At 39.7% G+C, this 24,874-nt stretch overlaps 1 protein-coding gene across 1 annotated transcript in view; it reads right to left on the reverse strand.

Moving 5' to 3' along the window:
- The window catches only part of FOXK2 (forkhead box K2), a 47,968-nt gene extending 35,113 nt beyond the window's left edge, over window positions 1-12,855 (reverse strand). The window contains exon 1 of the mRNA XM_054221574.1: window positions 12,393-12,855. Within this exon, the coding sequence (XP_054077549.1) occupies window positions 12,393-12,778 (386 nt within the window). The 5' untranslated portion in view covers window positions 12,779-12,855. The remainder of the gene's footprint in view (window positions 1-12,392) is intronic.
- Between the last annotated feature and the right edge of the window lie 12,019 nt (window positions 12,856-24,874).

A 24,874-nucleotide genomic window follows, 5' to 3' on the forward strand; every position in this document is an offset into this window, starting at 1 on the left:
ATCTCACTCCATTCCTCTGCTTAACCACTCACAAGAACTTGCACAGTTCAATCCGCTCACAAGAACTTCTGAAGTCACTACATGATTCTGCTCTAACAGCAGCACTGCTCGGAGGCCAGCAGTCCTTCAGGAGGAAAGAAAAAAAGAGAAGGGATGCAGCTAGTCGAGAGCTAAGTAATGAAACAGGCAAGGAATGATACAGCTTTGTACCATTCACTGCAGAAGGTTATTTTGTCTTGCCAGGGGTTCACAAGGCATTTGAGCACTGTTAAACGGCCCTGGAATTTGCTGATAATACAGACTAGTTGCATTTCTCAGCTTTATGGACAGACCAGTACCAGGAAAAGGTTTTAAAAACAAAGGCTTGAATTTCAATTCAAGAGGATAAACAAACAACTGAAGTTTTACTGTGGTTTTTACCTATTGCGTCTCTTTCCTGTCTTGCTAAATGTGCCTGTCATCTGAACATTTCAACTGACATACACACTGTGGTTTCCAGGCCCAAAATGTTTATAGTGATTATCAATATCTAGAAAGCTGAATGAATAATACCATAATCAACCATAAACTGTGGAGCCCACCCTAAACTCAGATTTCAGCACTGCATTCATTTCAGAACACACATTCATAGCAGAGGGTAACCACCTCAAACTACTGCATTTATTCTTCAACTCAGTGATGCAGCTACAAAAGTGCAGCCAGAAAAAGGCTGTACTCTAACTCTTGATAGTATCATTGGAAGTAGGACTGCATGAGGATGAATTTCATCATTCTATGAGAATCTTATTACCCAATCTAGTAATTTTAATAAAGTTACTTAAGAATAGATTGCACACTCTTCAAAGTAATGTTTTCATATCATTTGAAGAGCGTAACAGTTCATTATTTGGCTTGCAGCCCCTAATGCTACTAAAAAGCAAGTACGTTTAGCAAAATGAAAAGGCAGAAAGAACTAAAGCCATCAACCCCCTTTACCTGAAAAAAGCACATCCTGGGTCAGATCTACACACACGCACGAAAGCGCTTCAGTTGGTTACCCCAAAACAAGAGTATCAGCCAATAACCAAGTAAGACAGATCAAACAGAATACCGAGTAGAAATCTTATCTGAACCTAACCCAGCCACACCCAGAATATTCACATGTGTAAGGAAAGGAAATAACTTGCTTCCTTTAACACATCTTTGCTCAATACGTTATTTAATGCTTACATCTGTGGAAGTTATAAACAGGATTTTGATTGATGATAATTTATATAATTTACTCCTACTAACTTTTGTCAGCATCCAAGTCCACTGAATACCACACTGGAAATGAAGAACACTTTTTGTTATAATCCGTTCCTCCTCCAAATGATTGTTTTTCTTAAATGTTTCACCTGATCCCCTCTGAAGTCTCAGACTGACAGTGAGAAATCAGTTAAATCAGAACAGGGCGCAAATGCACAGCTACTTTCAAGCCTGCTACAGTTTTGGAAGGCTGGATCAACTAAACTTATTTATTGACTACTAGCACATTTGCCTTAAATAGCACTCTGGTTTTACTATCCTGCATAAAGAAGGAGCAGAAAAAGCTCTCTCTCAAATGACAACTTTTTTTTTCGTTTGAGACGTTTCTGCATCCTATCAAGCAGAGACCCTCAAAAGACAATGTAAGTAATCCAAATCATCTACCTGCACAGTCAGCTTCAGCAGATTTATGTACTTCCTGAAAAAATACTACGGATATATGCAGCCCCTGCAACAAAGGATATGTAAAAAACAGAAAGGTTTTTACTATTTTCTTCAAAATTTTTCTTTCAGGTAGATGATAGAATGCTGCACAAACTCCAGTCAGTCACCTGTCTTACAGGTAGAGAAGCCTGCTTTCTGAGATAAAAGGGCTTGGGGGCGGGGGGGGGGGAGACTACAAACAAAAACAATACATAAAATTTTTAAAAAGGGACATCTACTTCCACTATATCCTTAATGTTCCATCTTCCCTAATTCTTGCAACTTCCCCAGTCTACAATATACTAAAACCACCAACTGGACTAATGACCTATGGAGCAGGAGACACAATGACTTCGCATATGGAATGAAGACCATACATTAATGCTGTCCTCTGCTATGAGATGATCCACAACCAAGGAACTTGTATCCCTTTTTCTCTGGTGGTTTTCTCTATGTATTCACATTTATGCAGAGATTTAAAAAAAGGGCCAGAAAGCACATATTATCCAAAGGCATGACACAACTGAGTCATCTCAGCATCCAGTCTACTTCGATTAATTTTTTTTTATTTTTTAACTTGAATACTTAGCATACCCCTTTATCAAAAAAAGCATGCTGTCTCAAGAACCTTTAGGATTTAAACATTTTTATATTAAATTGTAAGTGCTTTTTTTAATACACCAAAACTATCTTTGGTTCTCCCCTTCTACTGTTTTGAATCTTTTTTTTTCCTTTCTATTTTTATTTCATAGAGCATAACGGCTCTTATAACTGCAATTCCTTAATGTAGGATTCCACAAGACACAGCAAGCTGAGTGCTGCTGAAAGTCTGTGCAGGCCCCCCACATACTTCATTCCAGCTCCACTGCTTGCCAGACCTCTCTGTAAGCCACTTCAATGCAACAGAAAACCACTCAAAAATAGCAAAAAAAGCAGACATCAGCGGCTTACAGAACATCTGATGAGCTTCAAGGCCAGCACAACCTGCAGTTTGGAGCACTGCATAAAACAAGACCTTCCCCTCCCATGCTCCATTTCAGCTGCAGTGGAACACCAGATGAGCTCAGATGCTCATGAAAGCACAGCCTATGTTTTTAAAAAGTGAGACCCCAGATTCTTCTGAATCACATTTCCCAAATTAAATATCAAAGTCAGAGCCTCCTTACATTCTGCAAGGATAACAATTGTATTACTTCTCAGTCTCAGCTCTTAAACTTGAGATGATCTTTAACTTTTTCCAATCTTTTTTTTAAGCCTCCCAGTGAACCCTTTCATTTCTCCTCACGTAACAACTACAAACCCCGTAACAGCCTGTCCATACCCTAAAGCAAAACACACTGGCGTATGTCCTCATCTTTCCCATACAGAAACCGAATTCTCCTCTTCCATTCTTCTAATCTGTACGTGGCATAATGCTAAAATCATCCTCTCTACCATTATTCTTACAGTTTCTTTGCTTGCTTAAATAATCAACTTGCTGTGGTTTAAATTTGAAGTTATCCCCAGAAAGAATTTTGCATGAGTACATTCATCCTTCTCTTGTCTAAGCCTTACTCTTTTTAACCTTAAAGTCTCTGCCTGCCCTTGCAGCTACGCAGGCCGCCTTCACCTATCTAGAAAGACCAGAAGAAAGCAGTATCACCTAAGGAGAGAAATTTAAGAGTCTGCTTCCACAATTTACACTTTCCAGCTACTTTCCTTGTGTGTTTACTGCACTGATATTGTAACCAACAAGCCCGCCTACTACTAAAGTATATAAACTGTGCGTATATGCCTTGTCTGCTCAAATTATATTCTGCCTAGAACACACCAAATATGTTTCTAGGACAATACAAAGTGATAAATCAAATTTTTCATGTACTCCCAGTCTTTAAAAAAAGGAAAAAAATAAACAACAAAACAAAAAAAAAGTCCCCAGATAATCATGCGTTGTATCTTCATTAAAAAAAAAAAAAAAAAAAATCAGACTTTTACCTTACATGTAGTAAAACAATGTATCGTACACTGTGCTAAGACACTAACATTTCAGGTACTTTTTTCTGATGGAATTGATGCTTCAAAGGAAGATAAACTATTTTTTCCCAGCTGTGACAGGAAAAAAAGGAAGAAAACAAAAAAAAAAAGGAAAAGGGTAAGCAACTTATCCGCTCCCATTCTGCAATATGTTAGTAAAAACCAGAATTTAAAAGCAACTTCTATCAACACATTAGTTCATCCGTATCATCTCTGAACCAAAACCACACATTCATCTGCATTTAAGTGATTTAGAAAACCTGGATTTAATTTCAGTACAAGGTGTAAACAATTTCTATTACATGCTAATTTGACTTTTTATCAACACGAGAACTAAGAGTCTTATACCTCGTGAGCTATATCTAAGACTTACTTGAAGAACAAGAATTTTTGAAGAATCACTGTATATTATATGAAAATTATCTTTCAAACTTTACGGTGTACTGCAATATGAAGAGTAAGATGATAATGATCAAAATAATCAAAATCATTTGCATGCAAGAACACTTCTGGCAAGTGTAAATAAACCAATGCCCAACTAGATGTCAGATGCTCTAGAAACAATTTTAATTAAAAACCAAGCCAAGTACTGACTCCTTATTAATGCATACAATAAAAAAGTCTCTTGCTGTAACCCAATGAGAGATTATTAAAAAAGGACTTGCAGAGGAAGTAAAGGCTGAACAGCGAAGAAACTTCACCTACTTGTACCTATTCTAGCCCTAAGCTATGAAATTTCATCCAAACATACCTACACTGCATCTAGTCACCAGGTCTGACTACATCAAGATTTATTTTTTTCTTTAAAGCACTTTTTCCAAGAAGGTATCTATTTTTGATCAGCAGAAGATGGTGAAATAGAGATACAACCATTCTTCTTAGTAAGCTGTTCCAACACTGCTAAAAATACGTGCTCAGTTCAAACCTTGAGAGTTTAACTTACAGCCTTCGGGTTTTTATACCTGTGAGTGATCCATTAGCAAGCTTTTCAGTACTCCAGTTCATCCCCATAAAAGTGTATATACACCAACCCAGCCATCCTGGAGTACTTTTTGGTAAGACAAACATACTGAACTCCTTACAGCCCTCACTATTTGGGATTTCCTCCAGCCTTCAACTCTTTTTAGCAAACATCCCCATAAACCCTTGCAGTTTTGTGAGATTCTTTAATACAAATTTTGATTCCAGAACCACATAAAGCTCCAGCACCTCTCTACTCCTTGACACAGCTCCCCTATTTCCACAATCATCACATCACTCTGCTTTGACACATCACCTCAGTACAGGCATCCAATCATTTCTCTACAGTCATGACTTTCAAATGCACTCTACTACTACTTTTCAGAACAGTTTCCTACCCTGCAGATCCGGCCTGCATAGCTTTTGAGATGCTTCTGGGTTTTTTGTTTTTGTTTTATTTTTAAATAGATTGACCAAGTCCATTTTTTTGTCCTTATTATTTGTGAGGACAATATTTACCAGCTATGATGTCATCTGTAAATACTTATCAGCACCTGTATTTACTTCAGACCACCACCAACGGTATCAAGTAGCAATACCAAGTAGTGATTAAGTAGTTTTTTCACGATGTAGCGCTAAGGTGCACATTATGCTAACCAGACTGTGCATTCCCAAAATTCTTCTGTTGGAAATACAGATAATTTTTTTTTCAATATGGGGTTGAAGTTACACGAAGGATTTTATAGTTAGAACTTCTCCATCCCTGGACATACCCAGAATTCCAACGGACAAAGTCCTGAGCAGTCTGATCTAAAAGTCAACTTTGCTTGCAGCAGGAGTTTGGCTAGAGGTCCCTTCCATAATTCTTAAAGTAAAACCTTAAATTAGCACTGAATTAAAATTAATTCCAAACAACTTTACACTAACTTTGCAATGCTTCATAAAGCTAAGATAATGACATGTCTCTGGCTTTTTTATTTTACAGCTCTGATTCTACAAATGCTCAACTCCATATGCATCTTTATCCACATGAGCTGTCTTGCTGAAGTCAACAGGAATGTTTAGTTTAGCACGGACATAACTGTTTGTCAATCTGCTCATGTTTTTCATTTTATTTGGTGCACATGGACAAACAAAAAGGTGATGTGTTCAAATAAATATTAAGACATTCTGAAATTTTGAATAACGAAAATTTCACTCCCACAAATACTCAACTGTACAGCATACATGAAGATGATGCTTTGTAAAAGTTTACGATTCGCAGTACCAATGAGGACAGAACAGCACAGAAGCCCATGCAGTAGCTGCAGCAGAATCACGCAAACAAATGCAAAGAAACAGACTCCAATCATGTATAGACCTTCTTTAGCCCTATAAAAAAATGGTGTATTTGAAAATTACGAAGATTTGCACGAGCTCTTCAAGTAACTTACACTAAAGCCTCAGCACCCTAGAGTGATAAAACAGTAGTTATGAAATCTTAACTGAAGAATGTAACGTTTATTTTCTATGCCATCCAATGTGGAATAGCTGCAGAATAAACACGGTTCCTCCCCTCCGACTGCTTTATCTAGGTCAAAAAACTCCTTAAAGGCAGGAAGTCGCAGGAAACAAATGTCACTACACATCAACTTTTCATCATGAAAACAAGCAAGACAGTAGATAAAACCACCACCTTCCCAATATTTCAGTAGGAAGTTCCATGAAAGACAACAGCTTATTAGTAAACACAGGACTGTTGTGAAAACTCCTTAAAGGCTGCAAAAGAGATGGCCTCCACTAACACATGACAAACTTGTAATTTTCTTTGTAATTTTTTTTAGTGTTTTTACATAATTTTACATAAGTTAAAGTGACTTGTGAGGTCTTGAAGACACTGCTGAATTTACTGAAAAATACAGCGAGTAAGATGCACAATCACGTTATTTTGAATAGCTTAGACATGACTGTGAAAAAATCTTTTGCTTTGTGCATGATAATTATACATGCTCAAAAAAAAACCCCAACAAACAAATCCCAAAACAAAACCAACAGCAGAACTCTTCCACAGCAGAATTATTCTCTAAAACACATCTACCTTCATGAAGGACTAATATTAACAGGACAATGTCATTTCCTAATTATAAGGAAATTAATCATACACATTTATTTTGAAGAGCAAGGGTGAAAGATTAACTTATTTCTTTATTAACTTATCCAATAGCAAAAGTTGTCTCTTCCTACTCAAACATAGTGCATTTCACGACCAAAGATCAGTATTGTATTTTCATTTAAACAGTGCAAAGCAAAGAATAGTTGAGTTACATATCTCTTACCTCATTATTATAATTGAAGGTAAGAATCTCAAAACTCTTACCACTAGAGATTCTTGGAACAGACAGTTTTAACACTGACTTTGCACCTTTAAACAGAAACAACAGTAATCTTGCTTCTGTTATAGAACTGGAACGTAACAGATGACAAAGAAATCACCAATTTTTAAGATGATTTACCAGTTTATAGGATTTCATATAACTATAGAAAGAATGTATTACTAACTACAGATGTAAGAACATTTGTAAGATCAGTAAAACTGTAGAATTGGGTAATGAAGTTTCATACACATATCAACCATACCAACAGAAAAAGTAAGGCAAGTGCAAATTAATTCAAATATAAATTGTTCAAAATGTTCAAGCTTTACCTCAACTACCTGACTGGTGTATGACAATTTGTAATGCTGTTTCAGTAGCAAAAATTAAAAAAAAAAAAAAAAATCACTCATAAGGTGTGTGCAATTGAGAGGGAAATACAAAAAAAATGAGATGACAGAAACAACTGTAACACAAATTATGACTATAGAAACTTTACACTCATCTCTCTTATTTTCATTTCAAATAATATGTGCTCTACCTTCTTACTCCCACGTTCCTTTTCAATCAGATCTGCTTACATGAGACACTACTGCTACTGAGCTTGACATTTGCAAATCCTACTTTAAGTAGCCAAAAAAACACCTATAAACACAACCGAATTAACCTTATTAGTCATTACAGCATGGGGCATGGTGTCTGCTAAAGAAAGTAAATAAAAGTTTCTGGAGCCTGATTCATAAATCATGGCCAAGTCCAACATTTCTTAGTTTTATGCTTAGAGATAATTTGTAAGTAAATCATAGTTTTAATACAACCAGTACGGAACTCCAAAATACTCCTCTGAATACAAATCAATCACAAGGTCTCAAAAACATTTCAGCCAGCTGTCTTCCTTAAGAGCAACTGTATCTACCAAAAGCGTTGTCAAGAAAGGGAATAAGCAGGTGCCAATCTGGACTGAGGTATTAATCTATACTTACAAACATATTCCTTGAAAAAAGTGTGTTTGATTTCTTCAAGTATCTAACACTTATATTCATAAAGAAAATCTTTAAGACATAAACCATAAGCTATAAACAAGCAAAGAACATTCTTCCTGAGCTAGGCAAGTAACATTACCTAAGGAGATGTTATGATCCGTTCACCCCAACTGTTAAGCCAAACCTCAGTTGTTTCCAGTGAGAAATTTTCATTGAGCACGCATGCAGCCACAGCTCTAACTCATCCAGCAATCACAACTTTGCATGTAATTTAAGTAACTGCAATAAGAGGATAGAAAGAAGTGAACTGATATATCAGACATTCTCTACAATCTGTTGTGCTATTTCCTGCTCAGGTAATGCCGAACACAATAAACTTTTCCAAGGAATTTACTTAGTGAACAGATATACTCGATCCTTGCTCAGAATCTAATGGCTTTCAATGGCAGAAAAACATCTACTACTTAAAAGGCAGTAATAACCCCACTTTGTAGATCCATACCACAAGACCAAACTAAAAATATTGATTCAGCCCTCTGTATACTAGGAGGAGAAGCATGAGAACAACAAAGAAATTTTTAGTTTGCAGCCATATAGCCTTGACTTCGGATTAGTTAGTAGATGTTAAGCATAACATATTCGACATGGTTTACCGTAAGAGCTCCCATACTTAGTCATGTAAAGAAGTCTGCAAAATAAATGGCAGAATGGGAGAATTATTTACTGTCTCTTATTATAAAAGAGCTAACTTAAGTTGCATCAAATGAAATTACTACGTGTCAAGTTCAAAAAACTCAGCAAAAAGGATATTTTTCCCAGCGCGGGCTCCAATTATGTTGCGGAACTCACTGCCCAAGGATGCTGTACATACAAGAAGTTCACGGGGATTTAAAAAAAAAAAATTGTTTTTTAAAAAAGAGAGAAAAAATGCAAACAGTAAATGGCTTTAACGCAAAAAGATATCAACTCTGACTTTGGCATACAAAAGAAAAAACAAGGGAAACGCAACCATTTGCCTTTACCCATTTTTATGCTCCTCCCTAGGCACCTGCTACTGACTACTCTCGGGGGCAGGTAATGGATGAGATGCATCTTTGCTCTGTCTCAGAAATGCTGTTTTTATGTTAATGGTATCTTGTTTATGATTCACAAATCAGTATATGGTTTTGTCAAAATGAACAAGACATTGTCTTGAAGCGGTCAAGCCCGAGATGTCAGGATCTTCATGAATTCAAAACGCTAGTAGACAACAAACATCCAAGAAACCCAGAAGTAGTAATAAAACAAAAAAAACTTATTCAGAGATAAGTTGTACCCAGAAGTCAGTCTGCTTTTTCCAGCTGCATCAATTACATCTGTCTGGAATCCCGCCTCTCCAAAAGCTGCCTACAAGAGCTCTGTCAACAACTGCTGCCCTGCCCAGCGCAAAAGGTATTTTTCAAGCCAAGTACCTCAAAAGTCAAATATTAATGTTATTGTTTACCTAGCAATATATCCCATCAATGCTTTCACTGAAGTCGGGGGAAATCTGACAAGCATCAAATGCAACCAATTAAAGAACAAGAACTTTATGAACTGGAGAGTGATAGTCCACACATCTTAAAGGCGGCTGTAAAAGACTAATTGAACTGCTTTGATTTGTGTGTATTTAACAGGAGACTCTAAAACCTCTTTCATCCCAGTGTGCTATGACATTAACAGGAGAGTTACTTACTGGACATGAACAAAAAAATTGCTATTTTCCCCCCAGCCCCTATTTTATTCATCTAACAAGATGACAGCTGGTTTGTATATACACAAGTACGTATGTGAGTCTGTCAAGAATTGGAAAAACAAAAACACACTTCCCACTGCTACTACCTCCTGCTTGATAACTTAAACATTTGAATTGTGAGTGAGGCTTCCAGGGAAGCATTAAAAATAGCAACCAGAACAGTTATCTTAATGCACAGTAATTCCATGTTTCATGGCATGTATACCTGTAGAAAGAAAGATGCCTTTATTACAGATAAAGTATACTCTAACATTAATAACTTAATTTCCCCAGATCTTAAAAACATGTGTTCTCCAGGAGACTACAAAGTTGTATTTCTGTTTTTCCCTTCCAAAACCAGGAAGTTCAATAACCTTATTAATGCAATCATATTTAAACACTGTGCTGAAATAAAGAAAAAAAAAAAAAGGCCAAGGACCCTGGAACTACATACAATTAATTACCAACAATTAAATAAGACATTTCAAGTCTGTAACAATATTTTGCTTGGAGTCATCTGTAAGTCACTATTAATTAGACAAAACAGAGATGGACCCTCCACTCTTGGCTTCCAAGATCATTTCAAAACAAACAGAAGGAACAGGCCATCCTGATTTTTTTAAACTTCACCTGCCATGAAAATTTCACATGATTGTGCAGTCATAGGCAAAGCATATTACTGGCAACATAGCAGGCTTAAACAACAACAACAAAAATAGATCTAGAGATTACTTGAGCTGGAGGTTAGCAATCATCAATCTTGAACTCACACCAAAATTACTTTATTTCCAATAATGTTTCAATGGTTAATTGATGTTTACATTATGCTGAAATAACTAAGTTTTGATTCTTAAAATCCAGGAGATCATCTTCAGTGTGACCAGTTAAATCTACAATGAAACTCAAGAACACTGCTACAAACAATATTAGTCATCAGTAATTCACAGTAATGACTTGCTATAAGCAGATAACGTCTGCTTTGAATTTGCCTGAAGACTCCTGTGTATAAGGAAAAAAAGAAAAAAAGAAAAAAAAAGCTCTGCAAATAATGAAACTATTTCCCTATAAAACTCCAATAAGACTTTCCTTTTATAAAAAGATTATTTTTTAAAAAAAAAGCAATAAAGCAGAATTTGATCTTAATCGCTAATCTATGACCCTGTAGATTTTGCCTGCCCTTCAAGATAAAACTCATCCCTACGCCTGTTGACTAAAGAAACCCCAGTTCGCCCAGTGTACACACTGCTCCATTGTTTCTAGCCAGGACTGAAGGTATGCCGCCCTTTATTTACAAGGCTTGATGGAGATCACACCTACATTTTGTAACCAGGAGATAACTACTTCAACCAGCTTACAGATCTTGAAACTGAAGGCTACTAGTGTGCAGTCTAAGAAATGCTGTGATCACTAAACACAGGCAGTTTCAAGCAAATGCTAGTTTCTGTAACACCACCCACATACGCTCACAAAGAAATTTTAACTGCACAGAAGTTTTCATCATTGTTCAATAAAAAAGTGGCACACAAAAAATCCTTCAGATTTTCTTCGGTACTTTTCCTGAAGTCTTAAGCATTTAACTGAATGCTACTGACTAAATTACTCGAACTAGTTCTAGACTGTTTGCAATCAACATATAAAATGCACAATGACTTGCTTGCAATTAGCGTATTATACCAGACTCTTTACAAAGAAAAAAGTATTTGATCTATATTTCATAAATGCGTTAGATTAAAATATAGATTAACCACATGCCAAATGATTATTAATATTAAAAAGCAGAAAGCAAAAATAGAAGCTACAGTTAAAGGTCAAACAAGTCATCCAACTGTATTCATGATTATACAACTCCACACATACTGGCACTGTTAAACCCTTTCAGAATGAGCATTTCCTAGAAAGCAGAAAGGTAAGACAATTTGATTTTCACAGAGGAACCAGGCAGGGAAACTAACATTAATATGTCAAAGTGGAAAATACACATCATCAATGTCCTAAACACACTTTAAAAACCTGTAAGGCCACTAAGACTGTGTCATTAATGGCACATGTTTTATAAAGCTAAAACACTCATAACCTTTTGGACATTTCTTAGTCAAGACAGCTAAAATACTCTAAACTAAAACGCCGTCACTTTTCCTACATGCGACTCCTCAAAACATAAAGACTACTTATTTACAGTTTGACATATCCTTAATCATATTAGGTAGGCCTTACGTACTGCCCTAGAAAATTATTTTGCGAAGACAGTTAATGTTTGGTAATAGTAAAGGAATGTATTACTATTTACAAACTCTTAATACATTTGTTGTCAAGTAAGGAAACACATTTTAAAACACTACGACTAGCAGAAGTATTTCACGTGGATGATTCTGTTTACCCATACAAATAAACGTTACAATTAGCCAAAGAGGCAAGAAAATCAGGCACAAAATCAGAAGGCAATCACATGCACAAAACAACCCCCTACACTCTCCAAAAGCATCAAGGGTGTTACAAGATTTACTTGGCACTGATCTTAAATTCAGAAATCCCAGATATGTGGATAACCACTTGACTGGTTTCCTTTGAAGCACGTAAACAATACTCAAGGGTGTATCCAATTCTATTTGTTAATTACAATACCTCCAAGCACTGCTGCTGACGGATTTGCTCCCAAACTCACAACAGATACTGCTACGTGTGAGACACAGCACAGGACCGGGGTGACCATTTGTCAACCAGCAGCCCCGGCGCTGCCGGGGTCTCACGTTTCCCACCTGTACCACCGGCTGCCGGAGGGGCTGGAGTGGGAGGTGGATGTGCCGGCGGGGCCCGAGCCACCGGAGGAAGGACACATCCGAGGGCAGCAAGCAGAGGCGCCGGTGCCCGGGAGAAGGGCTGCCAGGGAAGGAGGCCTCAGGCACCGCTCGCGTGTGCCGCCAGGATGGGGTCCGTTCCCCGCCTGTCACACACCATGTGCCGGCCAAACGGCAACGGGGACAACCGGCGCGGATGAGCAATGGCACCATCCCCGCCGCGGCAGCCAGTCCTCCCGGGGAGGACGGGGCAGCCCGGCGCGGCGAGGCGCCGGCGGGTGGGCCCGGGCCCGGCCCGGCCCGGCCCGGCGGGCCCCGATGTGACGGGGGAGGACAGCAGGCCCAGCCCCCGCTTTACTCACACTCGGGGCAGCTGCAGCGGCGGCGCCCCCCGCCTCTGGAACACGCCGTCCACGAAGACGCCGTTCTTGCCGAGGCAGCGCAGGTAGAAGTCCCCTCCGCCACCGCCGGCGGCAGCTGCGGGGTCCGCCTGAGGCGGAGGCGGTGGCCCGTCCGCGCCGGCCGGTGGCGGCGGCGGGGGAGCGGCGGTGAAGATCTCCAGGTGGCGCCGGGAGATGAAGCTGGAGTGGCCCATGCTCACGTCCACCGAGCCCTGCGACGAGTTGCGGCCGATGGTCACCGAGCGCTTCTTCATGAGGTACTCGAACTCCCGGCCCTCCAGCCGCGCCACGGCCGCCGCCGCCGCCGCCGCCATCTTAGCGAGCGAGGGAGCGGGCCGCCCTCCGCTGCGCCCCTCCGCCCGCACCGGCCCCGCAGCCGCAGCCGCCGCCAGACACAGGCAGGGAAGGGGACGCCGCTCAACCCAACCTGACGCAGTCCACCGCCGGCTGATGGACGGCGGCGCCGGGCCAATGCGCGGCCCGCACGCCCATGGGGCTATGGCGGCGCGGCCAATGGCGAGCGGCGCCGAGGCCAGCGCCGCGCAGCACGTTCGACTGTCGGGGCCCGAGAACACGGGAAAGGCCCGGAAAACACGGAGCAGAGCCGCGCGCGGCGGAGCGGAGCGGCCCTCGTGCCCCCGGCGGCGGGAGAAGGGCTGCGCCGGGCCCCGGCAGAGCGGCGGGGAGGAAGGCAGGGCAGGGCAGCACGGAGCTGCCCGCTCAGCCCAGCGGGGCTGGCCGGCCTGCCATCTTCCTCCCCACACCGCCTTGCTCCCGCAGGGCCGGGGCGGCGGCGGGGCTCCGGGCACCTGCGGGAGAGGCCGGGCGGCTGCCGCCCGCTCCCGCTGGCACCCCCGGGAGGAGGCCGCCGGCACCCACCGCAGCCCACGGACACCTTTTTTTCGCCCGGCGGAGAGTGCCACAGGGGAGAGAGGGGGGAATTATTAAGGATAAAATAAACACAAGAACCCAAACGTTGCTAGAGAGTGGGCTGCCACCTGCAAGGTAGCTTGTAACTCCTCAAATTTAGCCTCAAAAGACAGCATACACATACAATGACAAAAGACACATCATACACATCATACACATCTGATGGCTTTTTAAGGGTTATGTTAAACTAGAGGTAACGCCCCATCTTGACGTGAAACAAGTACAGTGCTCTAAATTTAAAAGTTTCAGGTAAGTCAGGCTGTGTACTTGTGCACGCACCTCGCTCGGCTCAGTCCTAGTTTTCTCATACGAACTAGGGCACAAAAGAGTAAAAGCAAGCAATCTCGCACAACAAAACCCAACTGCTGCTGCAGCCTGGCACTGCTGCCCAAGGGTCACAGCACACAGGAGAGAAAGTGGCACAGGTGGGACATGTCAGAGGCAGGGGATAAACGGGTCAAGAACGCACAGCAGTGGCTCTGACTTTAAAATACTACAGGTTACCGAAAAGACAACATTAATTGTGCTCTGTTTGTCAAACAGCATCTGCAATGAGAATGTTTCACCTGAGCAAAATCTTCTAGAAGTGTTTGCATGCTCCTCTCTACCCGCGACAGGGAGCAGGCACTCTGTCAGAATTGAGGAGTAAACAATTAAGAAAACACTCCTGGCTATAAACTGTGAAGAGGATGCTAAAACATATTTATGCCTATATACAAATATAAACATTGCAAACACGTCATTGTAACAGCCCAGATAGCCGTACTGTATTTTCAAGCATTTTTCATTCAGAAAGGGTTTTTTGTTGTTTAATTGAGTTTTGGGTTTTTTTTTTTACTGTATTGAAGTTCACTACTATTTATTAATCCAGAAGACATTTAAGTACTTTCTTCAGTGGCGTACCCATGCTCTGCAGGAACTGAAAATAATCTTTAAAAACATTTTTATGCTCTGGACAAAAACAATCAACTCGCTAACAAACACATAATAGTAAATTTGAAATTCAAACATCTGTTTTGAGTCAACAGATTTTTAACTGTAGAAATATTTTGTGTGTTTAGGAACAGAACACGGTGCCTGCTACCTGCAAAGTTACAGCAAACCTTATTTTTACCCTTGTGATTGTATCAGCACTTGTTATAAGCAGAAACAACATAATTCCATACTGTCTGTAAGTCCATTTATACATACGCATGTCAGATGCAGTAAAATATAGCAACAATTTAGAGCTTTGGTTTCTTTTACAGAAAACTTTAGTTAAATCTTGCCCACACTTTGGTATTTAGAATCAGACTTTCTTTTATACCAACATATGTTTGGCACAGAAAATGTGGAGCATCAGAGAGCCAGTTACGAATCCCTGATTCTCAGCTTTTTTTTTTTATCTCTTGGCTCTGCTGCGACTATGGAAATGTTGTGCCTGCTTGGCTAACAATCGGTTAGGGATCCTGAGGGGTATGCCGGCTGAAAATTACCAATGGATTTCCATCTCCTAACACACCCCCACAGAGAGACAGAAAACAGGCAGCTTGGGAGAGCAGCCAGGTGGATTCCCATCAGGCCAGCAGTACTTTCCACCACTCTTATGGTTGCTCAGTTTGCAAAAGCTAAAGGCATTAATGCCACTTTAACGTTTTCCGTTATGTGGATCATAACTTTGTTAATTTGCATTAATTTATTAATAACATCCAGTACGAAATTCACAAAGCTAATACACCTTCCTGTTCTTTTCATAATGGCACAGCATAGAGAACACAGCTATTGACATAGAATGCTGGGCCAAGTTTTCTAATATACACTGAAACCACTTTTCAAGCATCCAACGATCTGTATGTTACTCTATAAGAAGTGACTGAACACCAGCAGAAAGTCTGTTTACTTACTTTGTATTACCAACACTGTAGAACAGCAAATCCCATTGTCAGAAGCTATATTCATTTTAGGAGGGCAGCTGAGATCTTTCTGCCCATGTTTCTCTAAATTGGTGCAGATTTAGTCACTTTCTTTGTGACCATAGAAAATTGCACAGTTACAGGTCATTCCAACCTGCCCACTTGCAGTTCTGTTCTCTCTTGTATAGAGCACGAAACAGAGCAGCTAGATGCGGTGGAACGACTCATGCTTACACAGAATTCTCCAGTGCTGTTCTGGGTGTCTGGGTTCCCCAGAAATCCACTCCTTGAACATAACCTGGTCCTGATGTTGGAGCTGCCTAGCAGATACGTACTATTCCACACTTTTTTTTTTTCCCCTGCCAATTGAGGGTAAGCACAAGACATTCTTTTCCTCTGTCTGCTTTGGGTCCACCTTAACCATTCAGGACAGAACTAGGGCTACAAGTTACTGACCAAAATTCAATCTTCTGTGGCACCCAGTTACTGCAATTGCCACTGATGCTAAACAAGATCTCAAAGCACTCAGTGTAATTCCACACTTCTGATGCTTTGAGCTAAGTAGCCCTATGTTACTCAGTCTACATCAAATTACACAGCAGCACTTGACTGCATCACAGAAATTAAGACTCATCAGACTTTATCTGCATCATCTAAACTTAAAACAATCTAAATTTAATATAAATGTCAAAGTACTACGCAAGGTCTAATCCATTAATACCATTTTATTTGACCAAACTTCCCTTAAATGACTTCATATTTTTAGATGTGTTCTTTTTTTCTTGAAGCTCATGCTATAGCAACACAAGGGCGTTCCTTTACAGTCTGCTTGTACTTGTAAACTGTCATATAATCAAGCTTGCTTTCTTCAGTTTTCTTATTACATATATATGTGCTCTATACTGAGGGCTACGAAGTGGTGAAGCAGCCTTCTCAAGATGAACATTTTCACAGTTCCAAAAGCATGGAATACTACCGGAGGAACTTGATGAATGATCAAGTAGATTAAATGACCCTAATTACTTACTTTGACACAACCAGCATTAAACAGCTTTTAAAAGCCATTAGGAGTTATCAATAATTTTTTTATTACAGCCAGTGTCACAAGCTTTCAGTAAGATTTGATTTTTGTTAAACAAAATCCTACAAAGTTGATTCGCAAAGTCACTTCTCAGTAACATTCATATGCGATTTAACAAGACAAGCACTTCAAATACCAAAACCTGCACAACCAAGTGAAGAAAGATTTCACATATTGATATCCCGCACCTGACAAGTGCACGTTTTTTGCTATTTACTAGGTGAGAAGCCCCCTGAAAGCGGTAACAACTTCCTCCATTGCAGCCTCAAAACCACTGCCATGTACAACCACATTTTACACACAGTAATCCCGATAACCATACTGGAGCTCTTTACATGCTTAAATTTAATGGTGTGTGTAAAACTTAGTAGGAGTTGTGCTGCGATTTAGTAATCTTCCTTACAAATGCATTTTGGTCAAGGGGAAACTGTTAAAAAAGCATGTAATTTCTGCAAAATACTAAAAATAGTGAACGGTCGGGATGGTGTGAAGCTCCCTATTTACATACCCAGAGAATTCCTGAGTTGACTTTAAAAATTACAGGAGAAAATAGTTATACCTCAAAAGTTACTTTTATAGGGTTGTTTTGTTTTTTTTTTGTTAAGGATCTCTTTAAGTAATGAAGAATGGAAAGAGTAATACTCATAAAAATGCCTAAAACATCCCAGATTAACAGGCTTTTTTTGGAGGGGGAACAGGGAGGATGGCAAAAAAAAGCCTTTAACCTCGACCAGTCGCTTGTTAGCCTACTACTGACCTCGGAGAGAAAGCAAATCACTGCCGTACAAGTCAAAAACCAGTCATTTTACCGGGAGGAGCGGGACAGGAGAAGGCCGCCCCCCGCCTGACAGGAACCCCTCGCTCCCCTCAGCCCGGCGCGCGCTTCCCGCCCTTCTACCCAGCCTGCCCCGCGGCCCCAACGGCTGATGGCGGCGGCGGGTTAAGGGCGGCAGAGGGCGGCGGGCTCTACGGGGTGCCGCCGATCGAGCCGCCCGGGGATGCGGGCGGAGCCCAGCTCCGCTTTGCCGGTGACAAGTGTTTGTAAACACAGCGGGGCCGTGGGCGGCGTCGGGAGCGCGGCCCCGGTGTCTCCTGTGAGGAAAAAAGCATCAGCGCAAAGCTGAGGTAAAAGCATGAAGCAGCTCTAAATCCGACACCACAGAAGGGTTTTTAAAAGCCGCCACGGCATTACTCTACGTTAAGTAAAAATGCGAAACGCCCATTACTTTGCAGTTTGGCCTTGTGTGATGTATCATCTCTGCGAAATAAGTAGGTAATTAATCTTCATGCTTCTATTTTGTGTTTAAAATTGGACCTGATCATTCAAAAGCATTTTTCATGTTTTGTTAACCACTCTGAAACAACAAGAGTTCTACCACTATGAAGTCATGAAGCATAATTGGAGAAACTGAAATTTCCCAGTTGCAACACCTAACTGTATTTAATGTTGATTATGAGTTACTGCTATAAGTTACAACCCCATTTAAGCACAATTCTACCATATGATTTTTCTTCAAGTTTATAGAATCACAGAATGGTTTGCATTGGAAGGGACCTTAAAGATCACCCAGTTCCACCCCCCCTGCCCTGGGCAGGGACACCTCCCACTAGACCACGCTGCCCTGTCCAACTTGGCCTTGAATTGACTTGAATTCACTTGAAAAGTTAATTTGCCGTTTTCTTTGCCACTGTATGTTCATCCTATCTCTTTGCTTGATCAACGGATGTATAACAACTGTTTTAAGTAAACACTGACAAGTACCTGTTAAAACATACTGAGACCTAACTGACTTTTCCATTTTTGCTGTCAGAATAGGTCAGTCCTGCAACATCACTGTGGGAAGCATCTTTGTGGCTTTTTAATTCTTCGAGAGCTCAAATTGTATAGAATATTTTCTACGCATACACAGCTGTACGTATTTGAATAACATGAGGTAGCCTTCCACAAAAACTAAGAAAGGCTTGCACTTGCCTTTAGAGGAACAGCCTCACTAGAACACATCAAATCTATTCACCATGACAGAATTTTTACTCTTCCTTAATTTTGAGCTGAATTCTTTTTCAGTCTCCTTTTAGCACTCCCATGTCATGTAACTTATGAGATGGTATCATAAACAAACTAAACCTTGCAAAAAACCAAAAAAAAGCAGATTAAGCTGCCAACGTCCATTTTATCTGGAAAAGATGTTTCAGGCATCTGAAGGTTGTAACTGCAGCGCTACCACTATCGTACATGGCAGGTGCAAGTTCTACAAAAACAGTAATAGAAGTCGTACTTCGGTTGGCAGAAAATAGCAGACAAGTGGGAGTGGGGAGTGTAAGACAGGATAGGCAAATGAGAAAATGATTTACATTAATCAAAACCAGACAGGAATTACAGAAATGTGACTAAGTTAAATGAAAGAGATAACCAAAGGCAAATTAAACCCAAGTGTAAAGTAATAAGCATCAATAAGAAAAACATACTTTAAAATACTCTTTTCATGACTGAGCATTCTTACTGAGATTCATCATTTCAGGAGGAGAGGAATGAAGCTTTTATCAAAACCGGTCTGGTTTTTGTTTTTTAAAATCAATGCCATTCTCTCAGCCAACAGAAAGCCAAAAAGAAAAGAACAGTGAAAAAGAGAGACATATTTTTCTTTGTGTCTGTCTTCTCTGAAATACTTCTTACTCTGTCCAAAAGGATAACTACAGAACTAAGCGAAGTTCAGAGAAGAGTTTCTGAGATGATGAGGTATGAAAACACTATTACACAAAGGTTAAGGAATTGCAATTGTTTTCAGTAGAGACAAATGTTATTGAAATAATATAAGAAGGCACAAGCACAGTGATAACAACATCATGTTCCATAAACAGATATTTCTATCTCTAAGAAAGAAAATTGTCTGAATTCAAAACACAAAGAAAGATCCTGTAAGGAATATGATGATAGCAGCAGTATTTTTTATATCCATACAAAGTATTTAACATTATTATTATTTTTAATTGCATAGCCAAAGCCTGAACAACTTAAAATAGTAAGTTTTCCATCACTATTAGAATGTATTAAAATACAAGGACCACCTCTTTTCTCCATTTATACAAAACCTAGCAAGAATTGGTCTTGCTGCAATTGCATTTGTAACAGTGGCATAAGATGGAGCTGCTTGCAAATCTCTTTTTCCTGAACACAGAAACAAGATGCTGAAGTACGTACGCCTTGGGACTGGCCCAATAGATTTTCTTATGTTCCTAATAAATCTCAAAATACTCAGAACGGTGGTTGTATTTAATGTCTTTTTCAGTGAAACTTATGTAAGTTTGCACCTAATCTTCAAAACATAAGTAATTTAAAGATTCGATAGATGGGAGAGAAAGTCACACTATGAACTTTTGGGGAGAGGAACACTTGAAAAGTTTCTTCTTGTAAACCAATTTCTTCGTGGGCAGCCAGAGAAAGAAAACAGATCTACAGAAATCTGGATGTGGTGGAATTAACTGATTATTTTCTCCCAAACTGGATGATGATAAAACTGAAAGACTACAGAAGAGATCTGAACAACAAAAAGCACTTTAAAATAATTTAGAAAAAAATGTAAACAAATGCTGTGCTGGACAGATTATGCTCTGCTGGACAGAGTCCCTTGCAAATCATGAAGTGTTCAAGCAACCTCCAAAAGAGGGGGGAGAACTACAAGCATTTCTGACAGGACAGACAGGAGTCTTCAAGATTCACAAGATCTTAACATGCCTGGCAATACATGAAGGGTAGCAGAGACTGGTCTGAAAAAAAAGTTGTCCAAATATCAAAAAAAACCCCACCAAAACCCGATTTACATCTACTACAAAGAGAAAAGAATGTTGAGGCAGAAAGATATCACTTCTAAATTTTCACCTGGGTCATGTACAGTAACCACTGTAAAGGTCAGTCCCTCAGGGAAGAACAGAGCAACACATGAGGAAAATGGTTCCCTTCCGCGGATATTCAGAATACCAACACAGAGTCACTGAAATATCAAGATCAGGAGCAGAAAAATGAAGATGATTCTTAGCAGTCAGAAAGCCCACTACAGAAGATGTGTAAGAGAGCAGCCAGCCAGCAAGTCTGTAATCAAAAAGCCACTGATGCTCAAAGATAGTAATTGCTGACAGATGTCCAACAGACAGAGGAATAAATCTCTCCTCTGAGGACTCAAGTTCTTCAAAGCTCACATCCTACTCTACCTCAATTTATTTTGCTAATTGAATTACTCTGCGGTTAATTTGAGATGAGACTCTTCTATTTGCATTTCATTCTCAGAAAAGGAATGATGCGACATTCCAACCAGCAAATAAACAACCCCCCTTGTGACTAGGATCTGAATTTTCTTACCGATATTCTTGAGTGACATTTATTACACAGCATTTTGTAAGCCAGCCCTGTTGCCAAGAGGAACTTCATTGCTTATTACTAAATAACTGAGTAAGATGCAAAGATGGGTCAAGGAAAAATGAACACGTTGCTCAGAAAAAAACTGAAAAAAGTTTTCTCAGCAGAAGTCGTGGAAAGCTAACACGAACAGAAGCATTTATATACGTGTAATATATAGATACACACACATAAAAAATGAAGCTTTTCTGAGGATGGACAACAGCACTAGAGAAAAAAAAAAGCAAGACGCATCAACTGCATAGCATAGCATAAACCATAGCATCAGCTGTGAGACTTTCTGGTCTTATCATAAGCTGTTTATGCAACCTGAAACTTGCTGAGTAGAAAAGCTTTGCAGTTTACTACTGAAAATACAAAATGCTAATATAGCAACCGTAAAACCTAATCATGGGGAAAAAAACCTAGCCATTTTCTAACAGGATCCTAAGATATAAACAAAACTAAAAACTGGGAGTAGAAGTTGAGTTGAAATATTAGTAGGCTGCAGCTAAAGTATACGCATTTCCCTTTCTCCCACACGCACAAACTTACAATTCAAATCAGTCAACTTTCACACACCACCATTAACTTTTCTAATTCAAAATATTTTTGCAAAACACTTCTCCCCATAAGGATATTAATTTTAGAACATGTCTATAAATAGAGCTGCTACACAAATCCTACACTGCAGACTGCTTTCACTTCCTTGTGGTTGGTCAGTGCTGGTAGATAACTTGAAAAGTTCAATTAATATAAAACCAGCAACACAATGGTTTAATTAGCGTGTTGGCAGGCTTCATGGATTCAACTTTCTACCAATCAGTTTCAAGTGTCTATTTGTATTTTCTCCCATCACATCCCTAATGGCACTTTTCATTCAAAATGCCTTTATTTTGCTTAATAAAGCTTTGGTTTTTTTCTCCCCAGAAAACACTTAGTAAGAAGCCATTTGCAGGAATCAAACTGATTACTGATGTAAGCACAGTTATGCAAACTGACCTGTGACAAGTAACTCAATGCATTTACTTTGTCCTATACAGAGATCTCCAGTAATGATTTTATTTGTAAGTTTGGGATCAGTGATGGTCTTCCTGTCTGATTGACCTTTGGGTGGGGTTTTTTGTGTGTTTTACTTCCTCTAGCTTTTAATAGAAACAATCAATATAAATGCGTATTTTTTAATTTCAAAGGGGGGAACTTTGGCCCACTCTCAGGTTGGACAAGCTTTGAAGGCAGCATTATGAATTTAGTTTGTGTTAGTATGAGAACACCTGTCAGTACCGCATTTGGTAACATACTACCTCAGAGGCTTTTTAAGTCTCTTATTCTAATAGTCCCTGTACAAGCAAAGCGCGTTTCTGTAATGTCACATGATGTTATACATTCTTATTCTTTCATTTCTCCTCTATTTTGATTAAACAAAAAACCAAATAAATACAGGTAAGAACATGCTTCCTGTAGTTAACACCAGCAACAGTCTTCAGTTATTTCTACAGATACCTTTTTTCATTCACAGATTTTCAACTTTTTCTGGAAAATCAGACATCTGTGAATCTGTCCGCCTTAACACAAACCGAAAAATGTACGTGTAGCTGAAAGTCATACTCCATTGTTTTTCTTCCTTTGTAAGAAAAGACTGAAAGGCTATTATTTCCCATGTAAGAGTTTCAGTAATTCCCGAGGCAGGGTTTTAGTACACAAAATGGGAAGAAAAAAACCACACCACAATACAGATGCATACAGTGTACTACTATTCATCACCCAGAAACCGTGATGGAATAAAACAAGATGAGAATGGAGGTATGCAGGAGACAAGAAAGAATCACTGGACATCCAAAACAGGAACACATTTCTATCTAATGATCTCCACACACACACACCCCCCCTCCAATTCCCAACACAGAACTTTAAATAGAAAACTTACCCTCTTTGAGAACTCACAGTTTCACTACACCATTAACTGCATCAACACTACATTGCTTTCTGGAATCTACCTTTGCCATTTTACACAACAAAAAAAAAAGATCTGATATCAGGAAGTAATCAGAATTTGAAATAAGTGAATTTAAAATGTCTACTAAGTATCCTCACAAACTCCACACACCCCCCCCCGCCCCATGCCAGTTTGTTTTGGGTTTTGGTTTTATATTTTTTTAAGAATGGGATGAGGCAAAGTGGGCAAATGAAGAAAAAAGTTCTTAAAAACAGCATTCTGGAAGCTCATAATTTTAAGTTAAACCCTTAATATTCTATTTCTAATGCTCAATAGGTTTTTAATTTGTCACTGAAAGTAGGTATTATTTGCCTAAAATCCCAGAATAATTTCACGTAATAGTTTAAGTAACTGGATCAGTGTTTTCCTCAATACATTTATGAACGACTACAAGGTTAAAAGGTATTTTGTGTCACAGATAAATATTTAGCCAACAGTTCACTAGCAAGCTCACAATGGTATTGTCATTTCCTGTGCTTGCCACTAGTTCCCGTCCCCACAGCACCGCCCGTTGCACCAGCAGATGTTTGTATGACTAAGCAACAAACCAGATTAAGGAAATGACAGGAATGAAGAAAAATGACAACACCATTTTGAGGGTGAGTTTTTGTAGCCAGAGGAGTTCCTGTACCCAGCTGACCAGAGGGACTCGCAGAGTGTGTGCTCTCAGGGGGACAGGCCGTGGTGAGACCAGAATAAACGCCCAGAAGAGCAGCTGCCCGAGCCCCGCTGCTGAAACGCGAGCCCTGGCCTCCCCTCGCAAACACCCCGCAGGCTCCCCGGTGTTCCCGTTACCCTGAATAGATAGCCTGGCAATAAGCAGTCTCGGTATAAAAAGCCGACAGGAACACTATGCACACTCACTAGAGCATTTCTAGACTTTGATTAGGGGTCGTCTTCTGGCTATGGCTTTTGGAAGCTATCTTAAAAAGATAAAAAATACCTTATCCCTGTAGGTATGTATGTTTGCACCAAATTCATCGATCTTGAAATAAAGTTATGCAAATCTTTATCTTATGACCAGACTTTAAAAAAAAAATGCTGATTTAGGACTACTTTAGATATAGGTAGACAACAGATACAACTAATTACAAGAACAGTTATGTTTTTTACACGTACATAAAAACACACCTGCTGCTACCTCCACGGCTGTCTGTATATCCAAGTTCACAACAAAAGTGCAATCTATTGAGGCATTTGTGCTCAAATGTTCTCCAAGCTCATAGTTGTGAGACCTCACTAACATACTGAATCGGGATGTTAGAAGACAAGAATCATTTTCACCTTTGAGAATCATCTACTGCAACCTGTACTTTCATCTGTCTTTCTGGATAAGAAAAGGAAGGACAAGTCATTGGGATATATTAAATATATTGGGATATATTAAATATGTTGCACTCTATTATCCATGAGTAGTTTTTCATCATCTATTACAGAAGACCTTCTCCACTCCGGTTTAGTTCCAGACCCCAAACTTAACCCATCACTTCAGCTGGCAAGGTTCCTCCTATTTGAAGTTTCACAGATATCCCGAGGATATTTTACTACTGAGGGTTGAGATAAAGAACAGGAAAAACACACTAACATCAGAAAGGTACAACAGCCTATCAAGAAAAACA

The sequence above is a fragment of the Rissa tridactyla genome, chromosome 15, assembly GCF_028500815.1.
Source record: "Rissa tridactyla isolate bRisTri1 chromosome 15, bRisTri1.patW.cur.20221130, whole genome shotgun sequence".
Classification (NCBI taxonomy): Eukaryota; Metazoa; Chordata; class Aves; order Charadriiformes; family Laridae; genus Rissa; species Rissa tridactyla.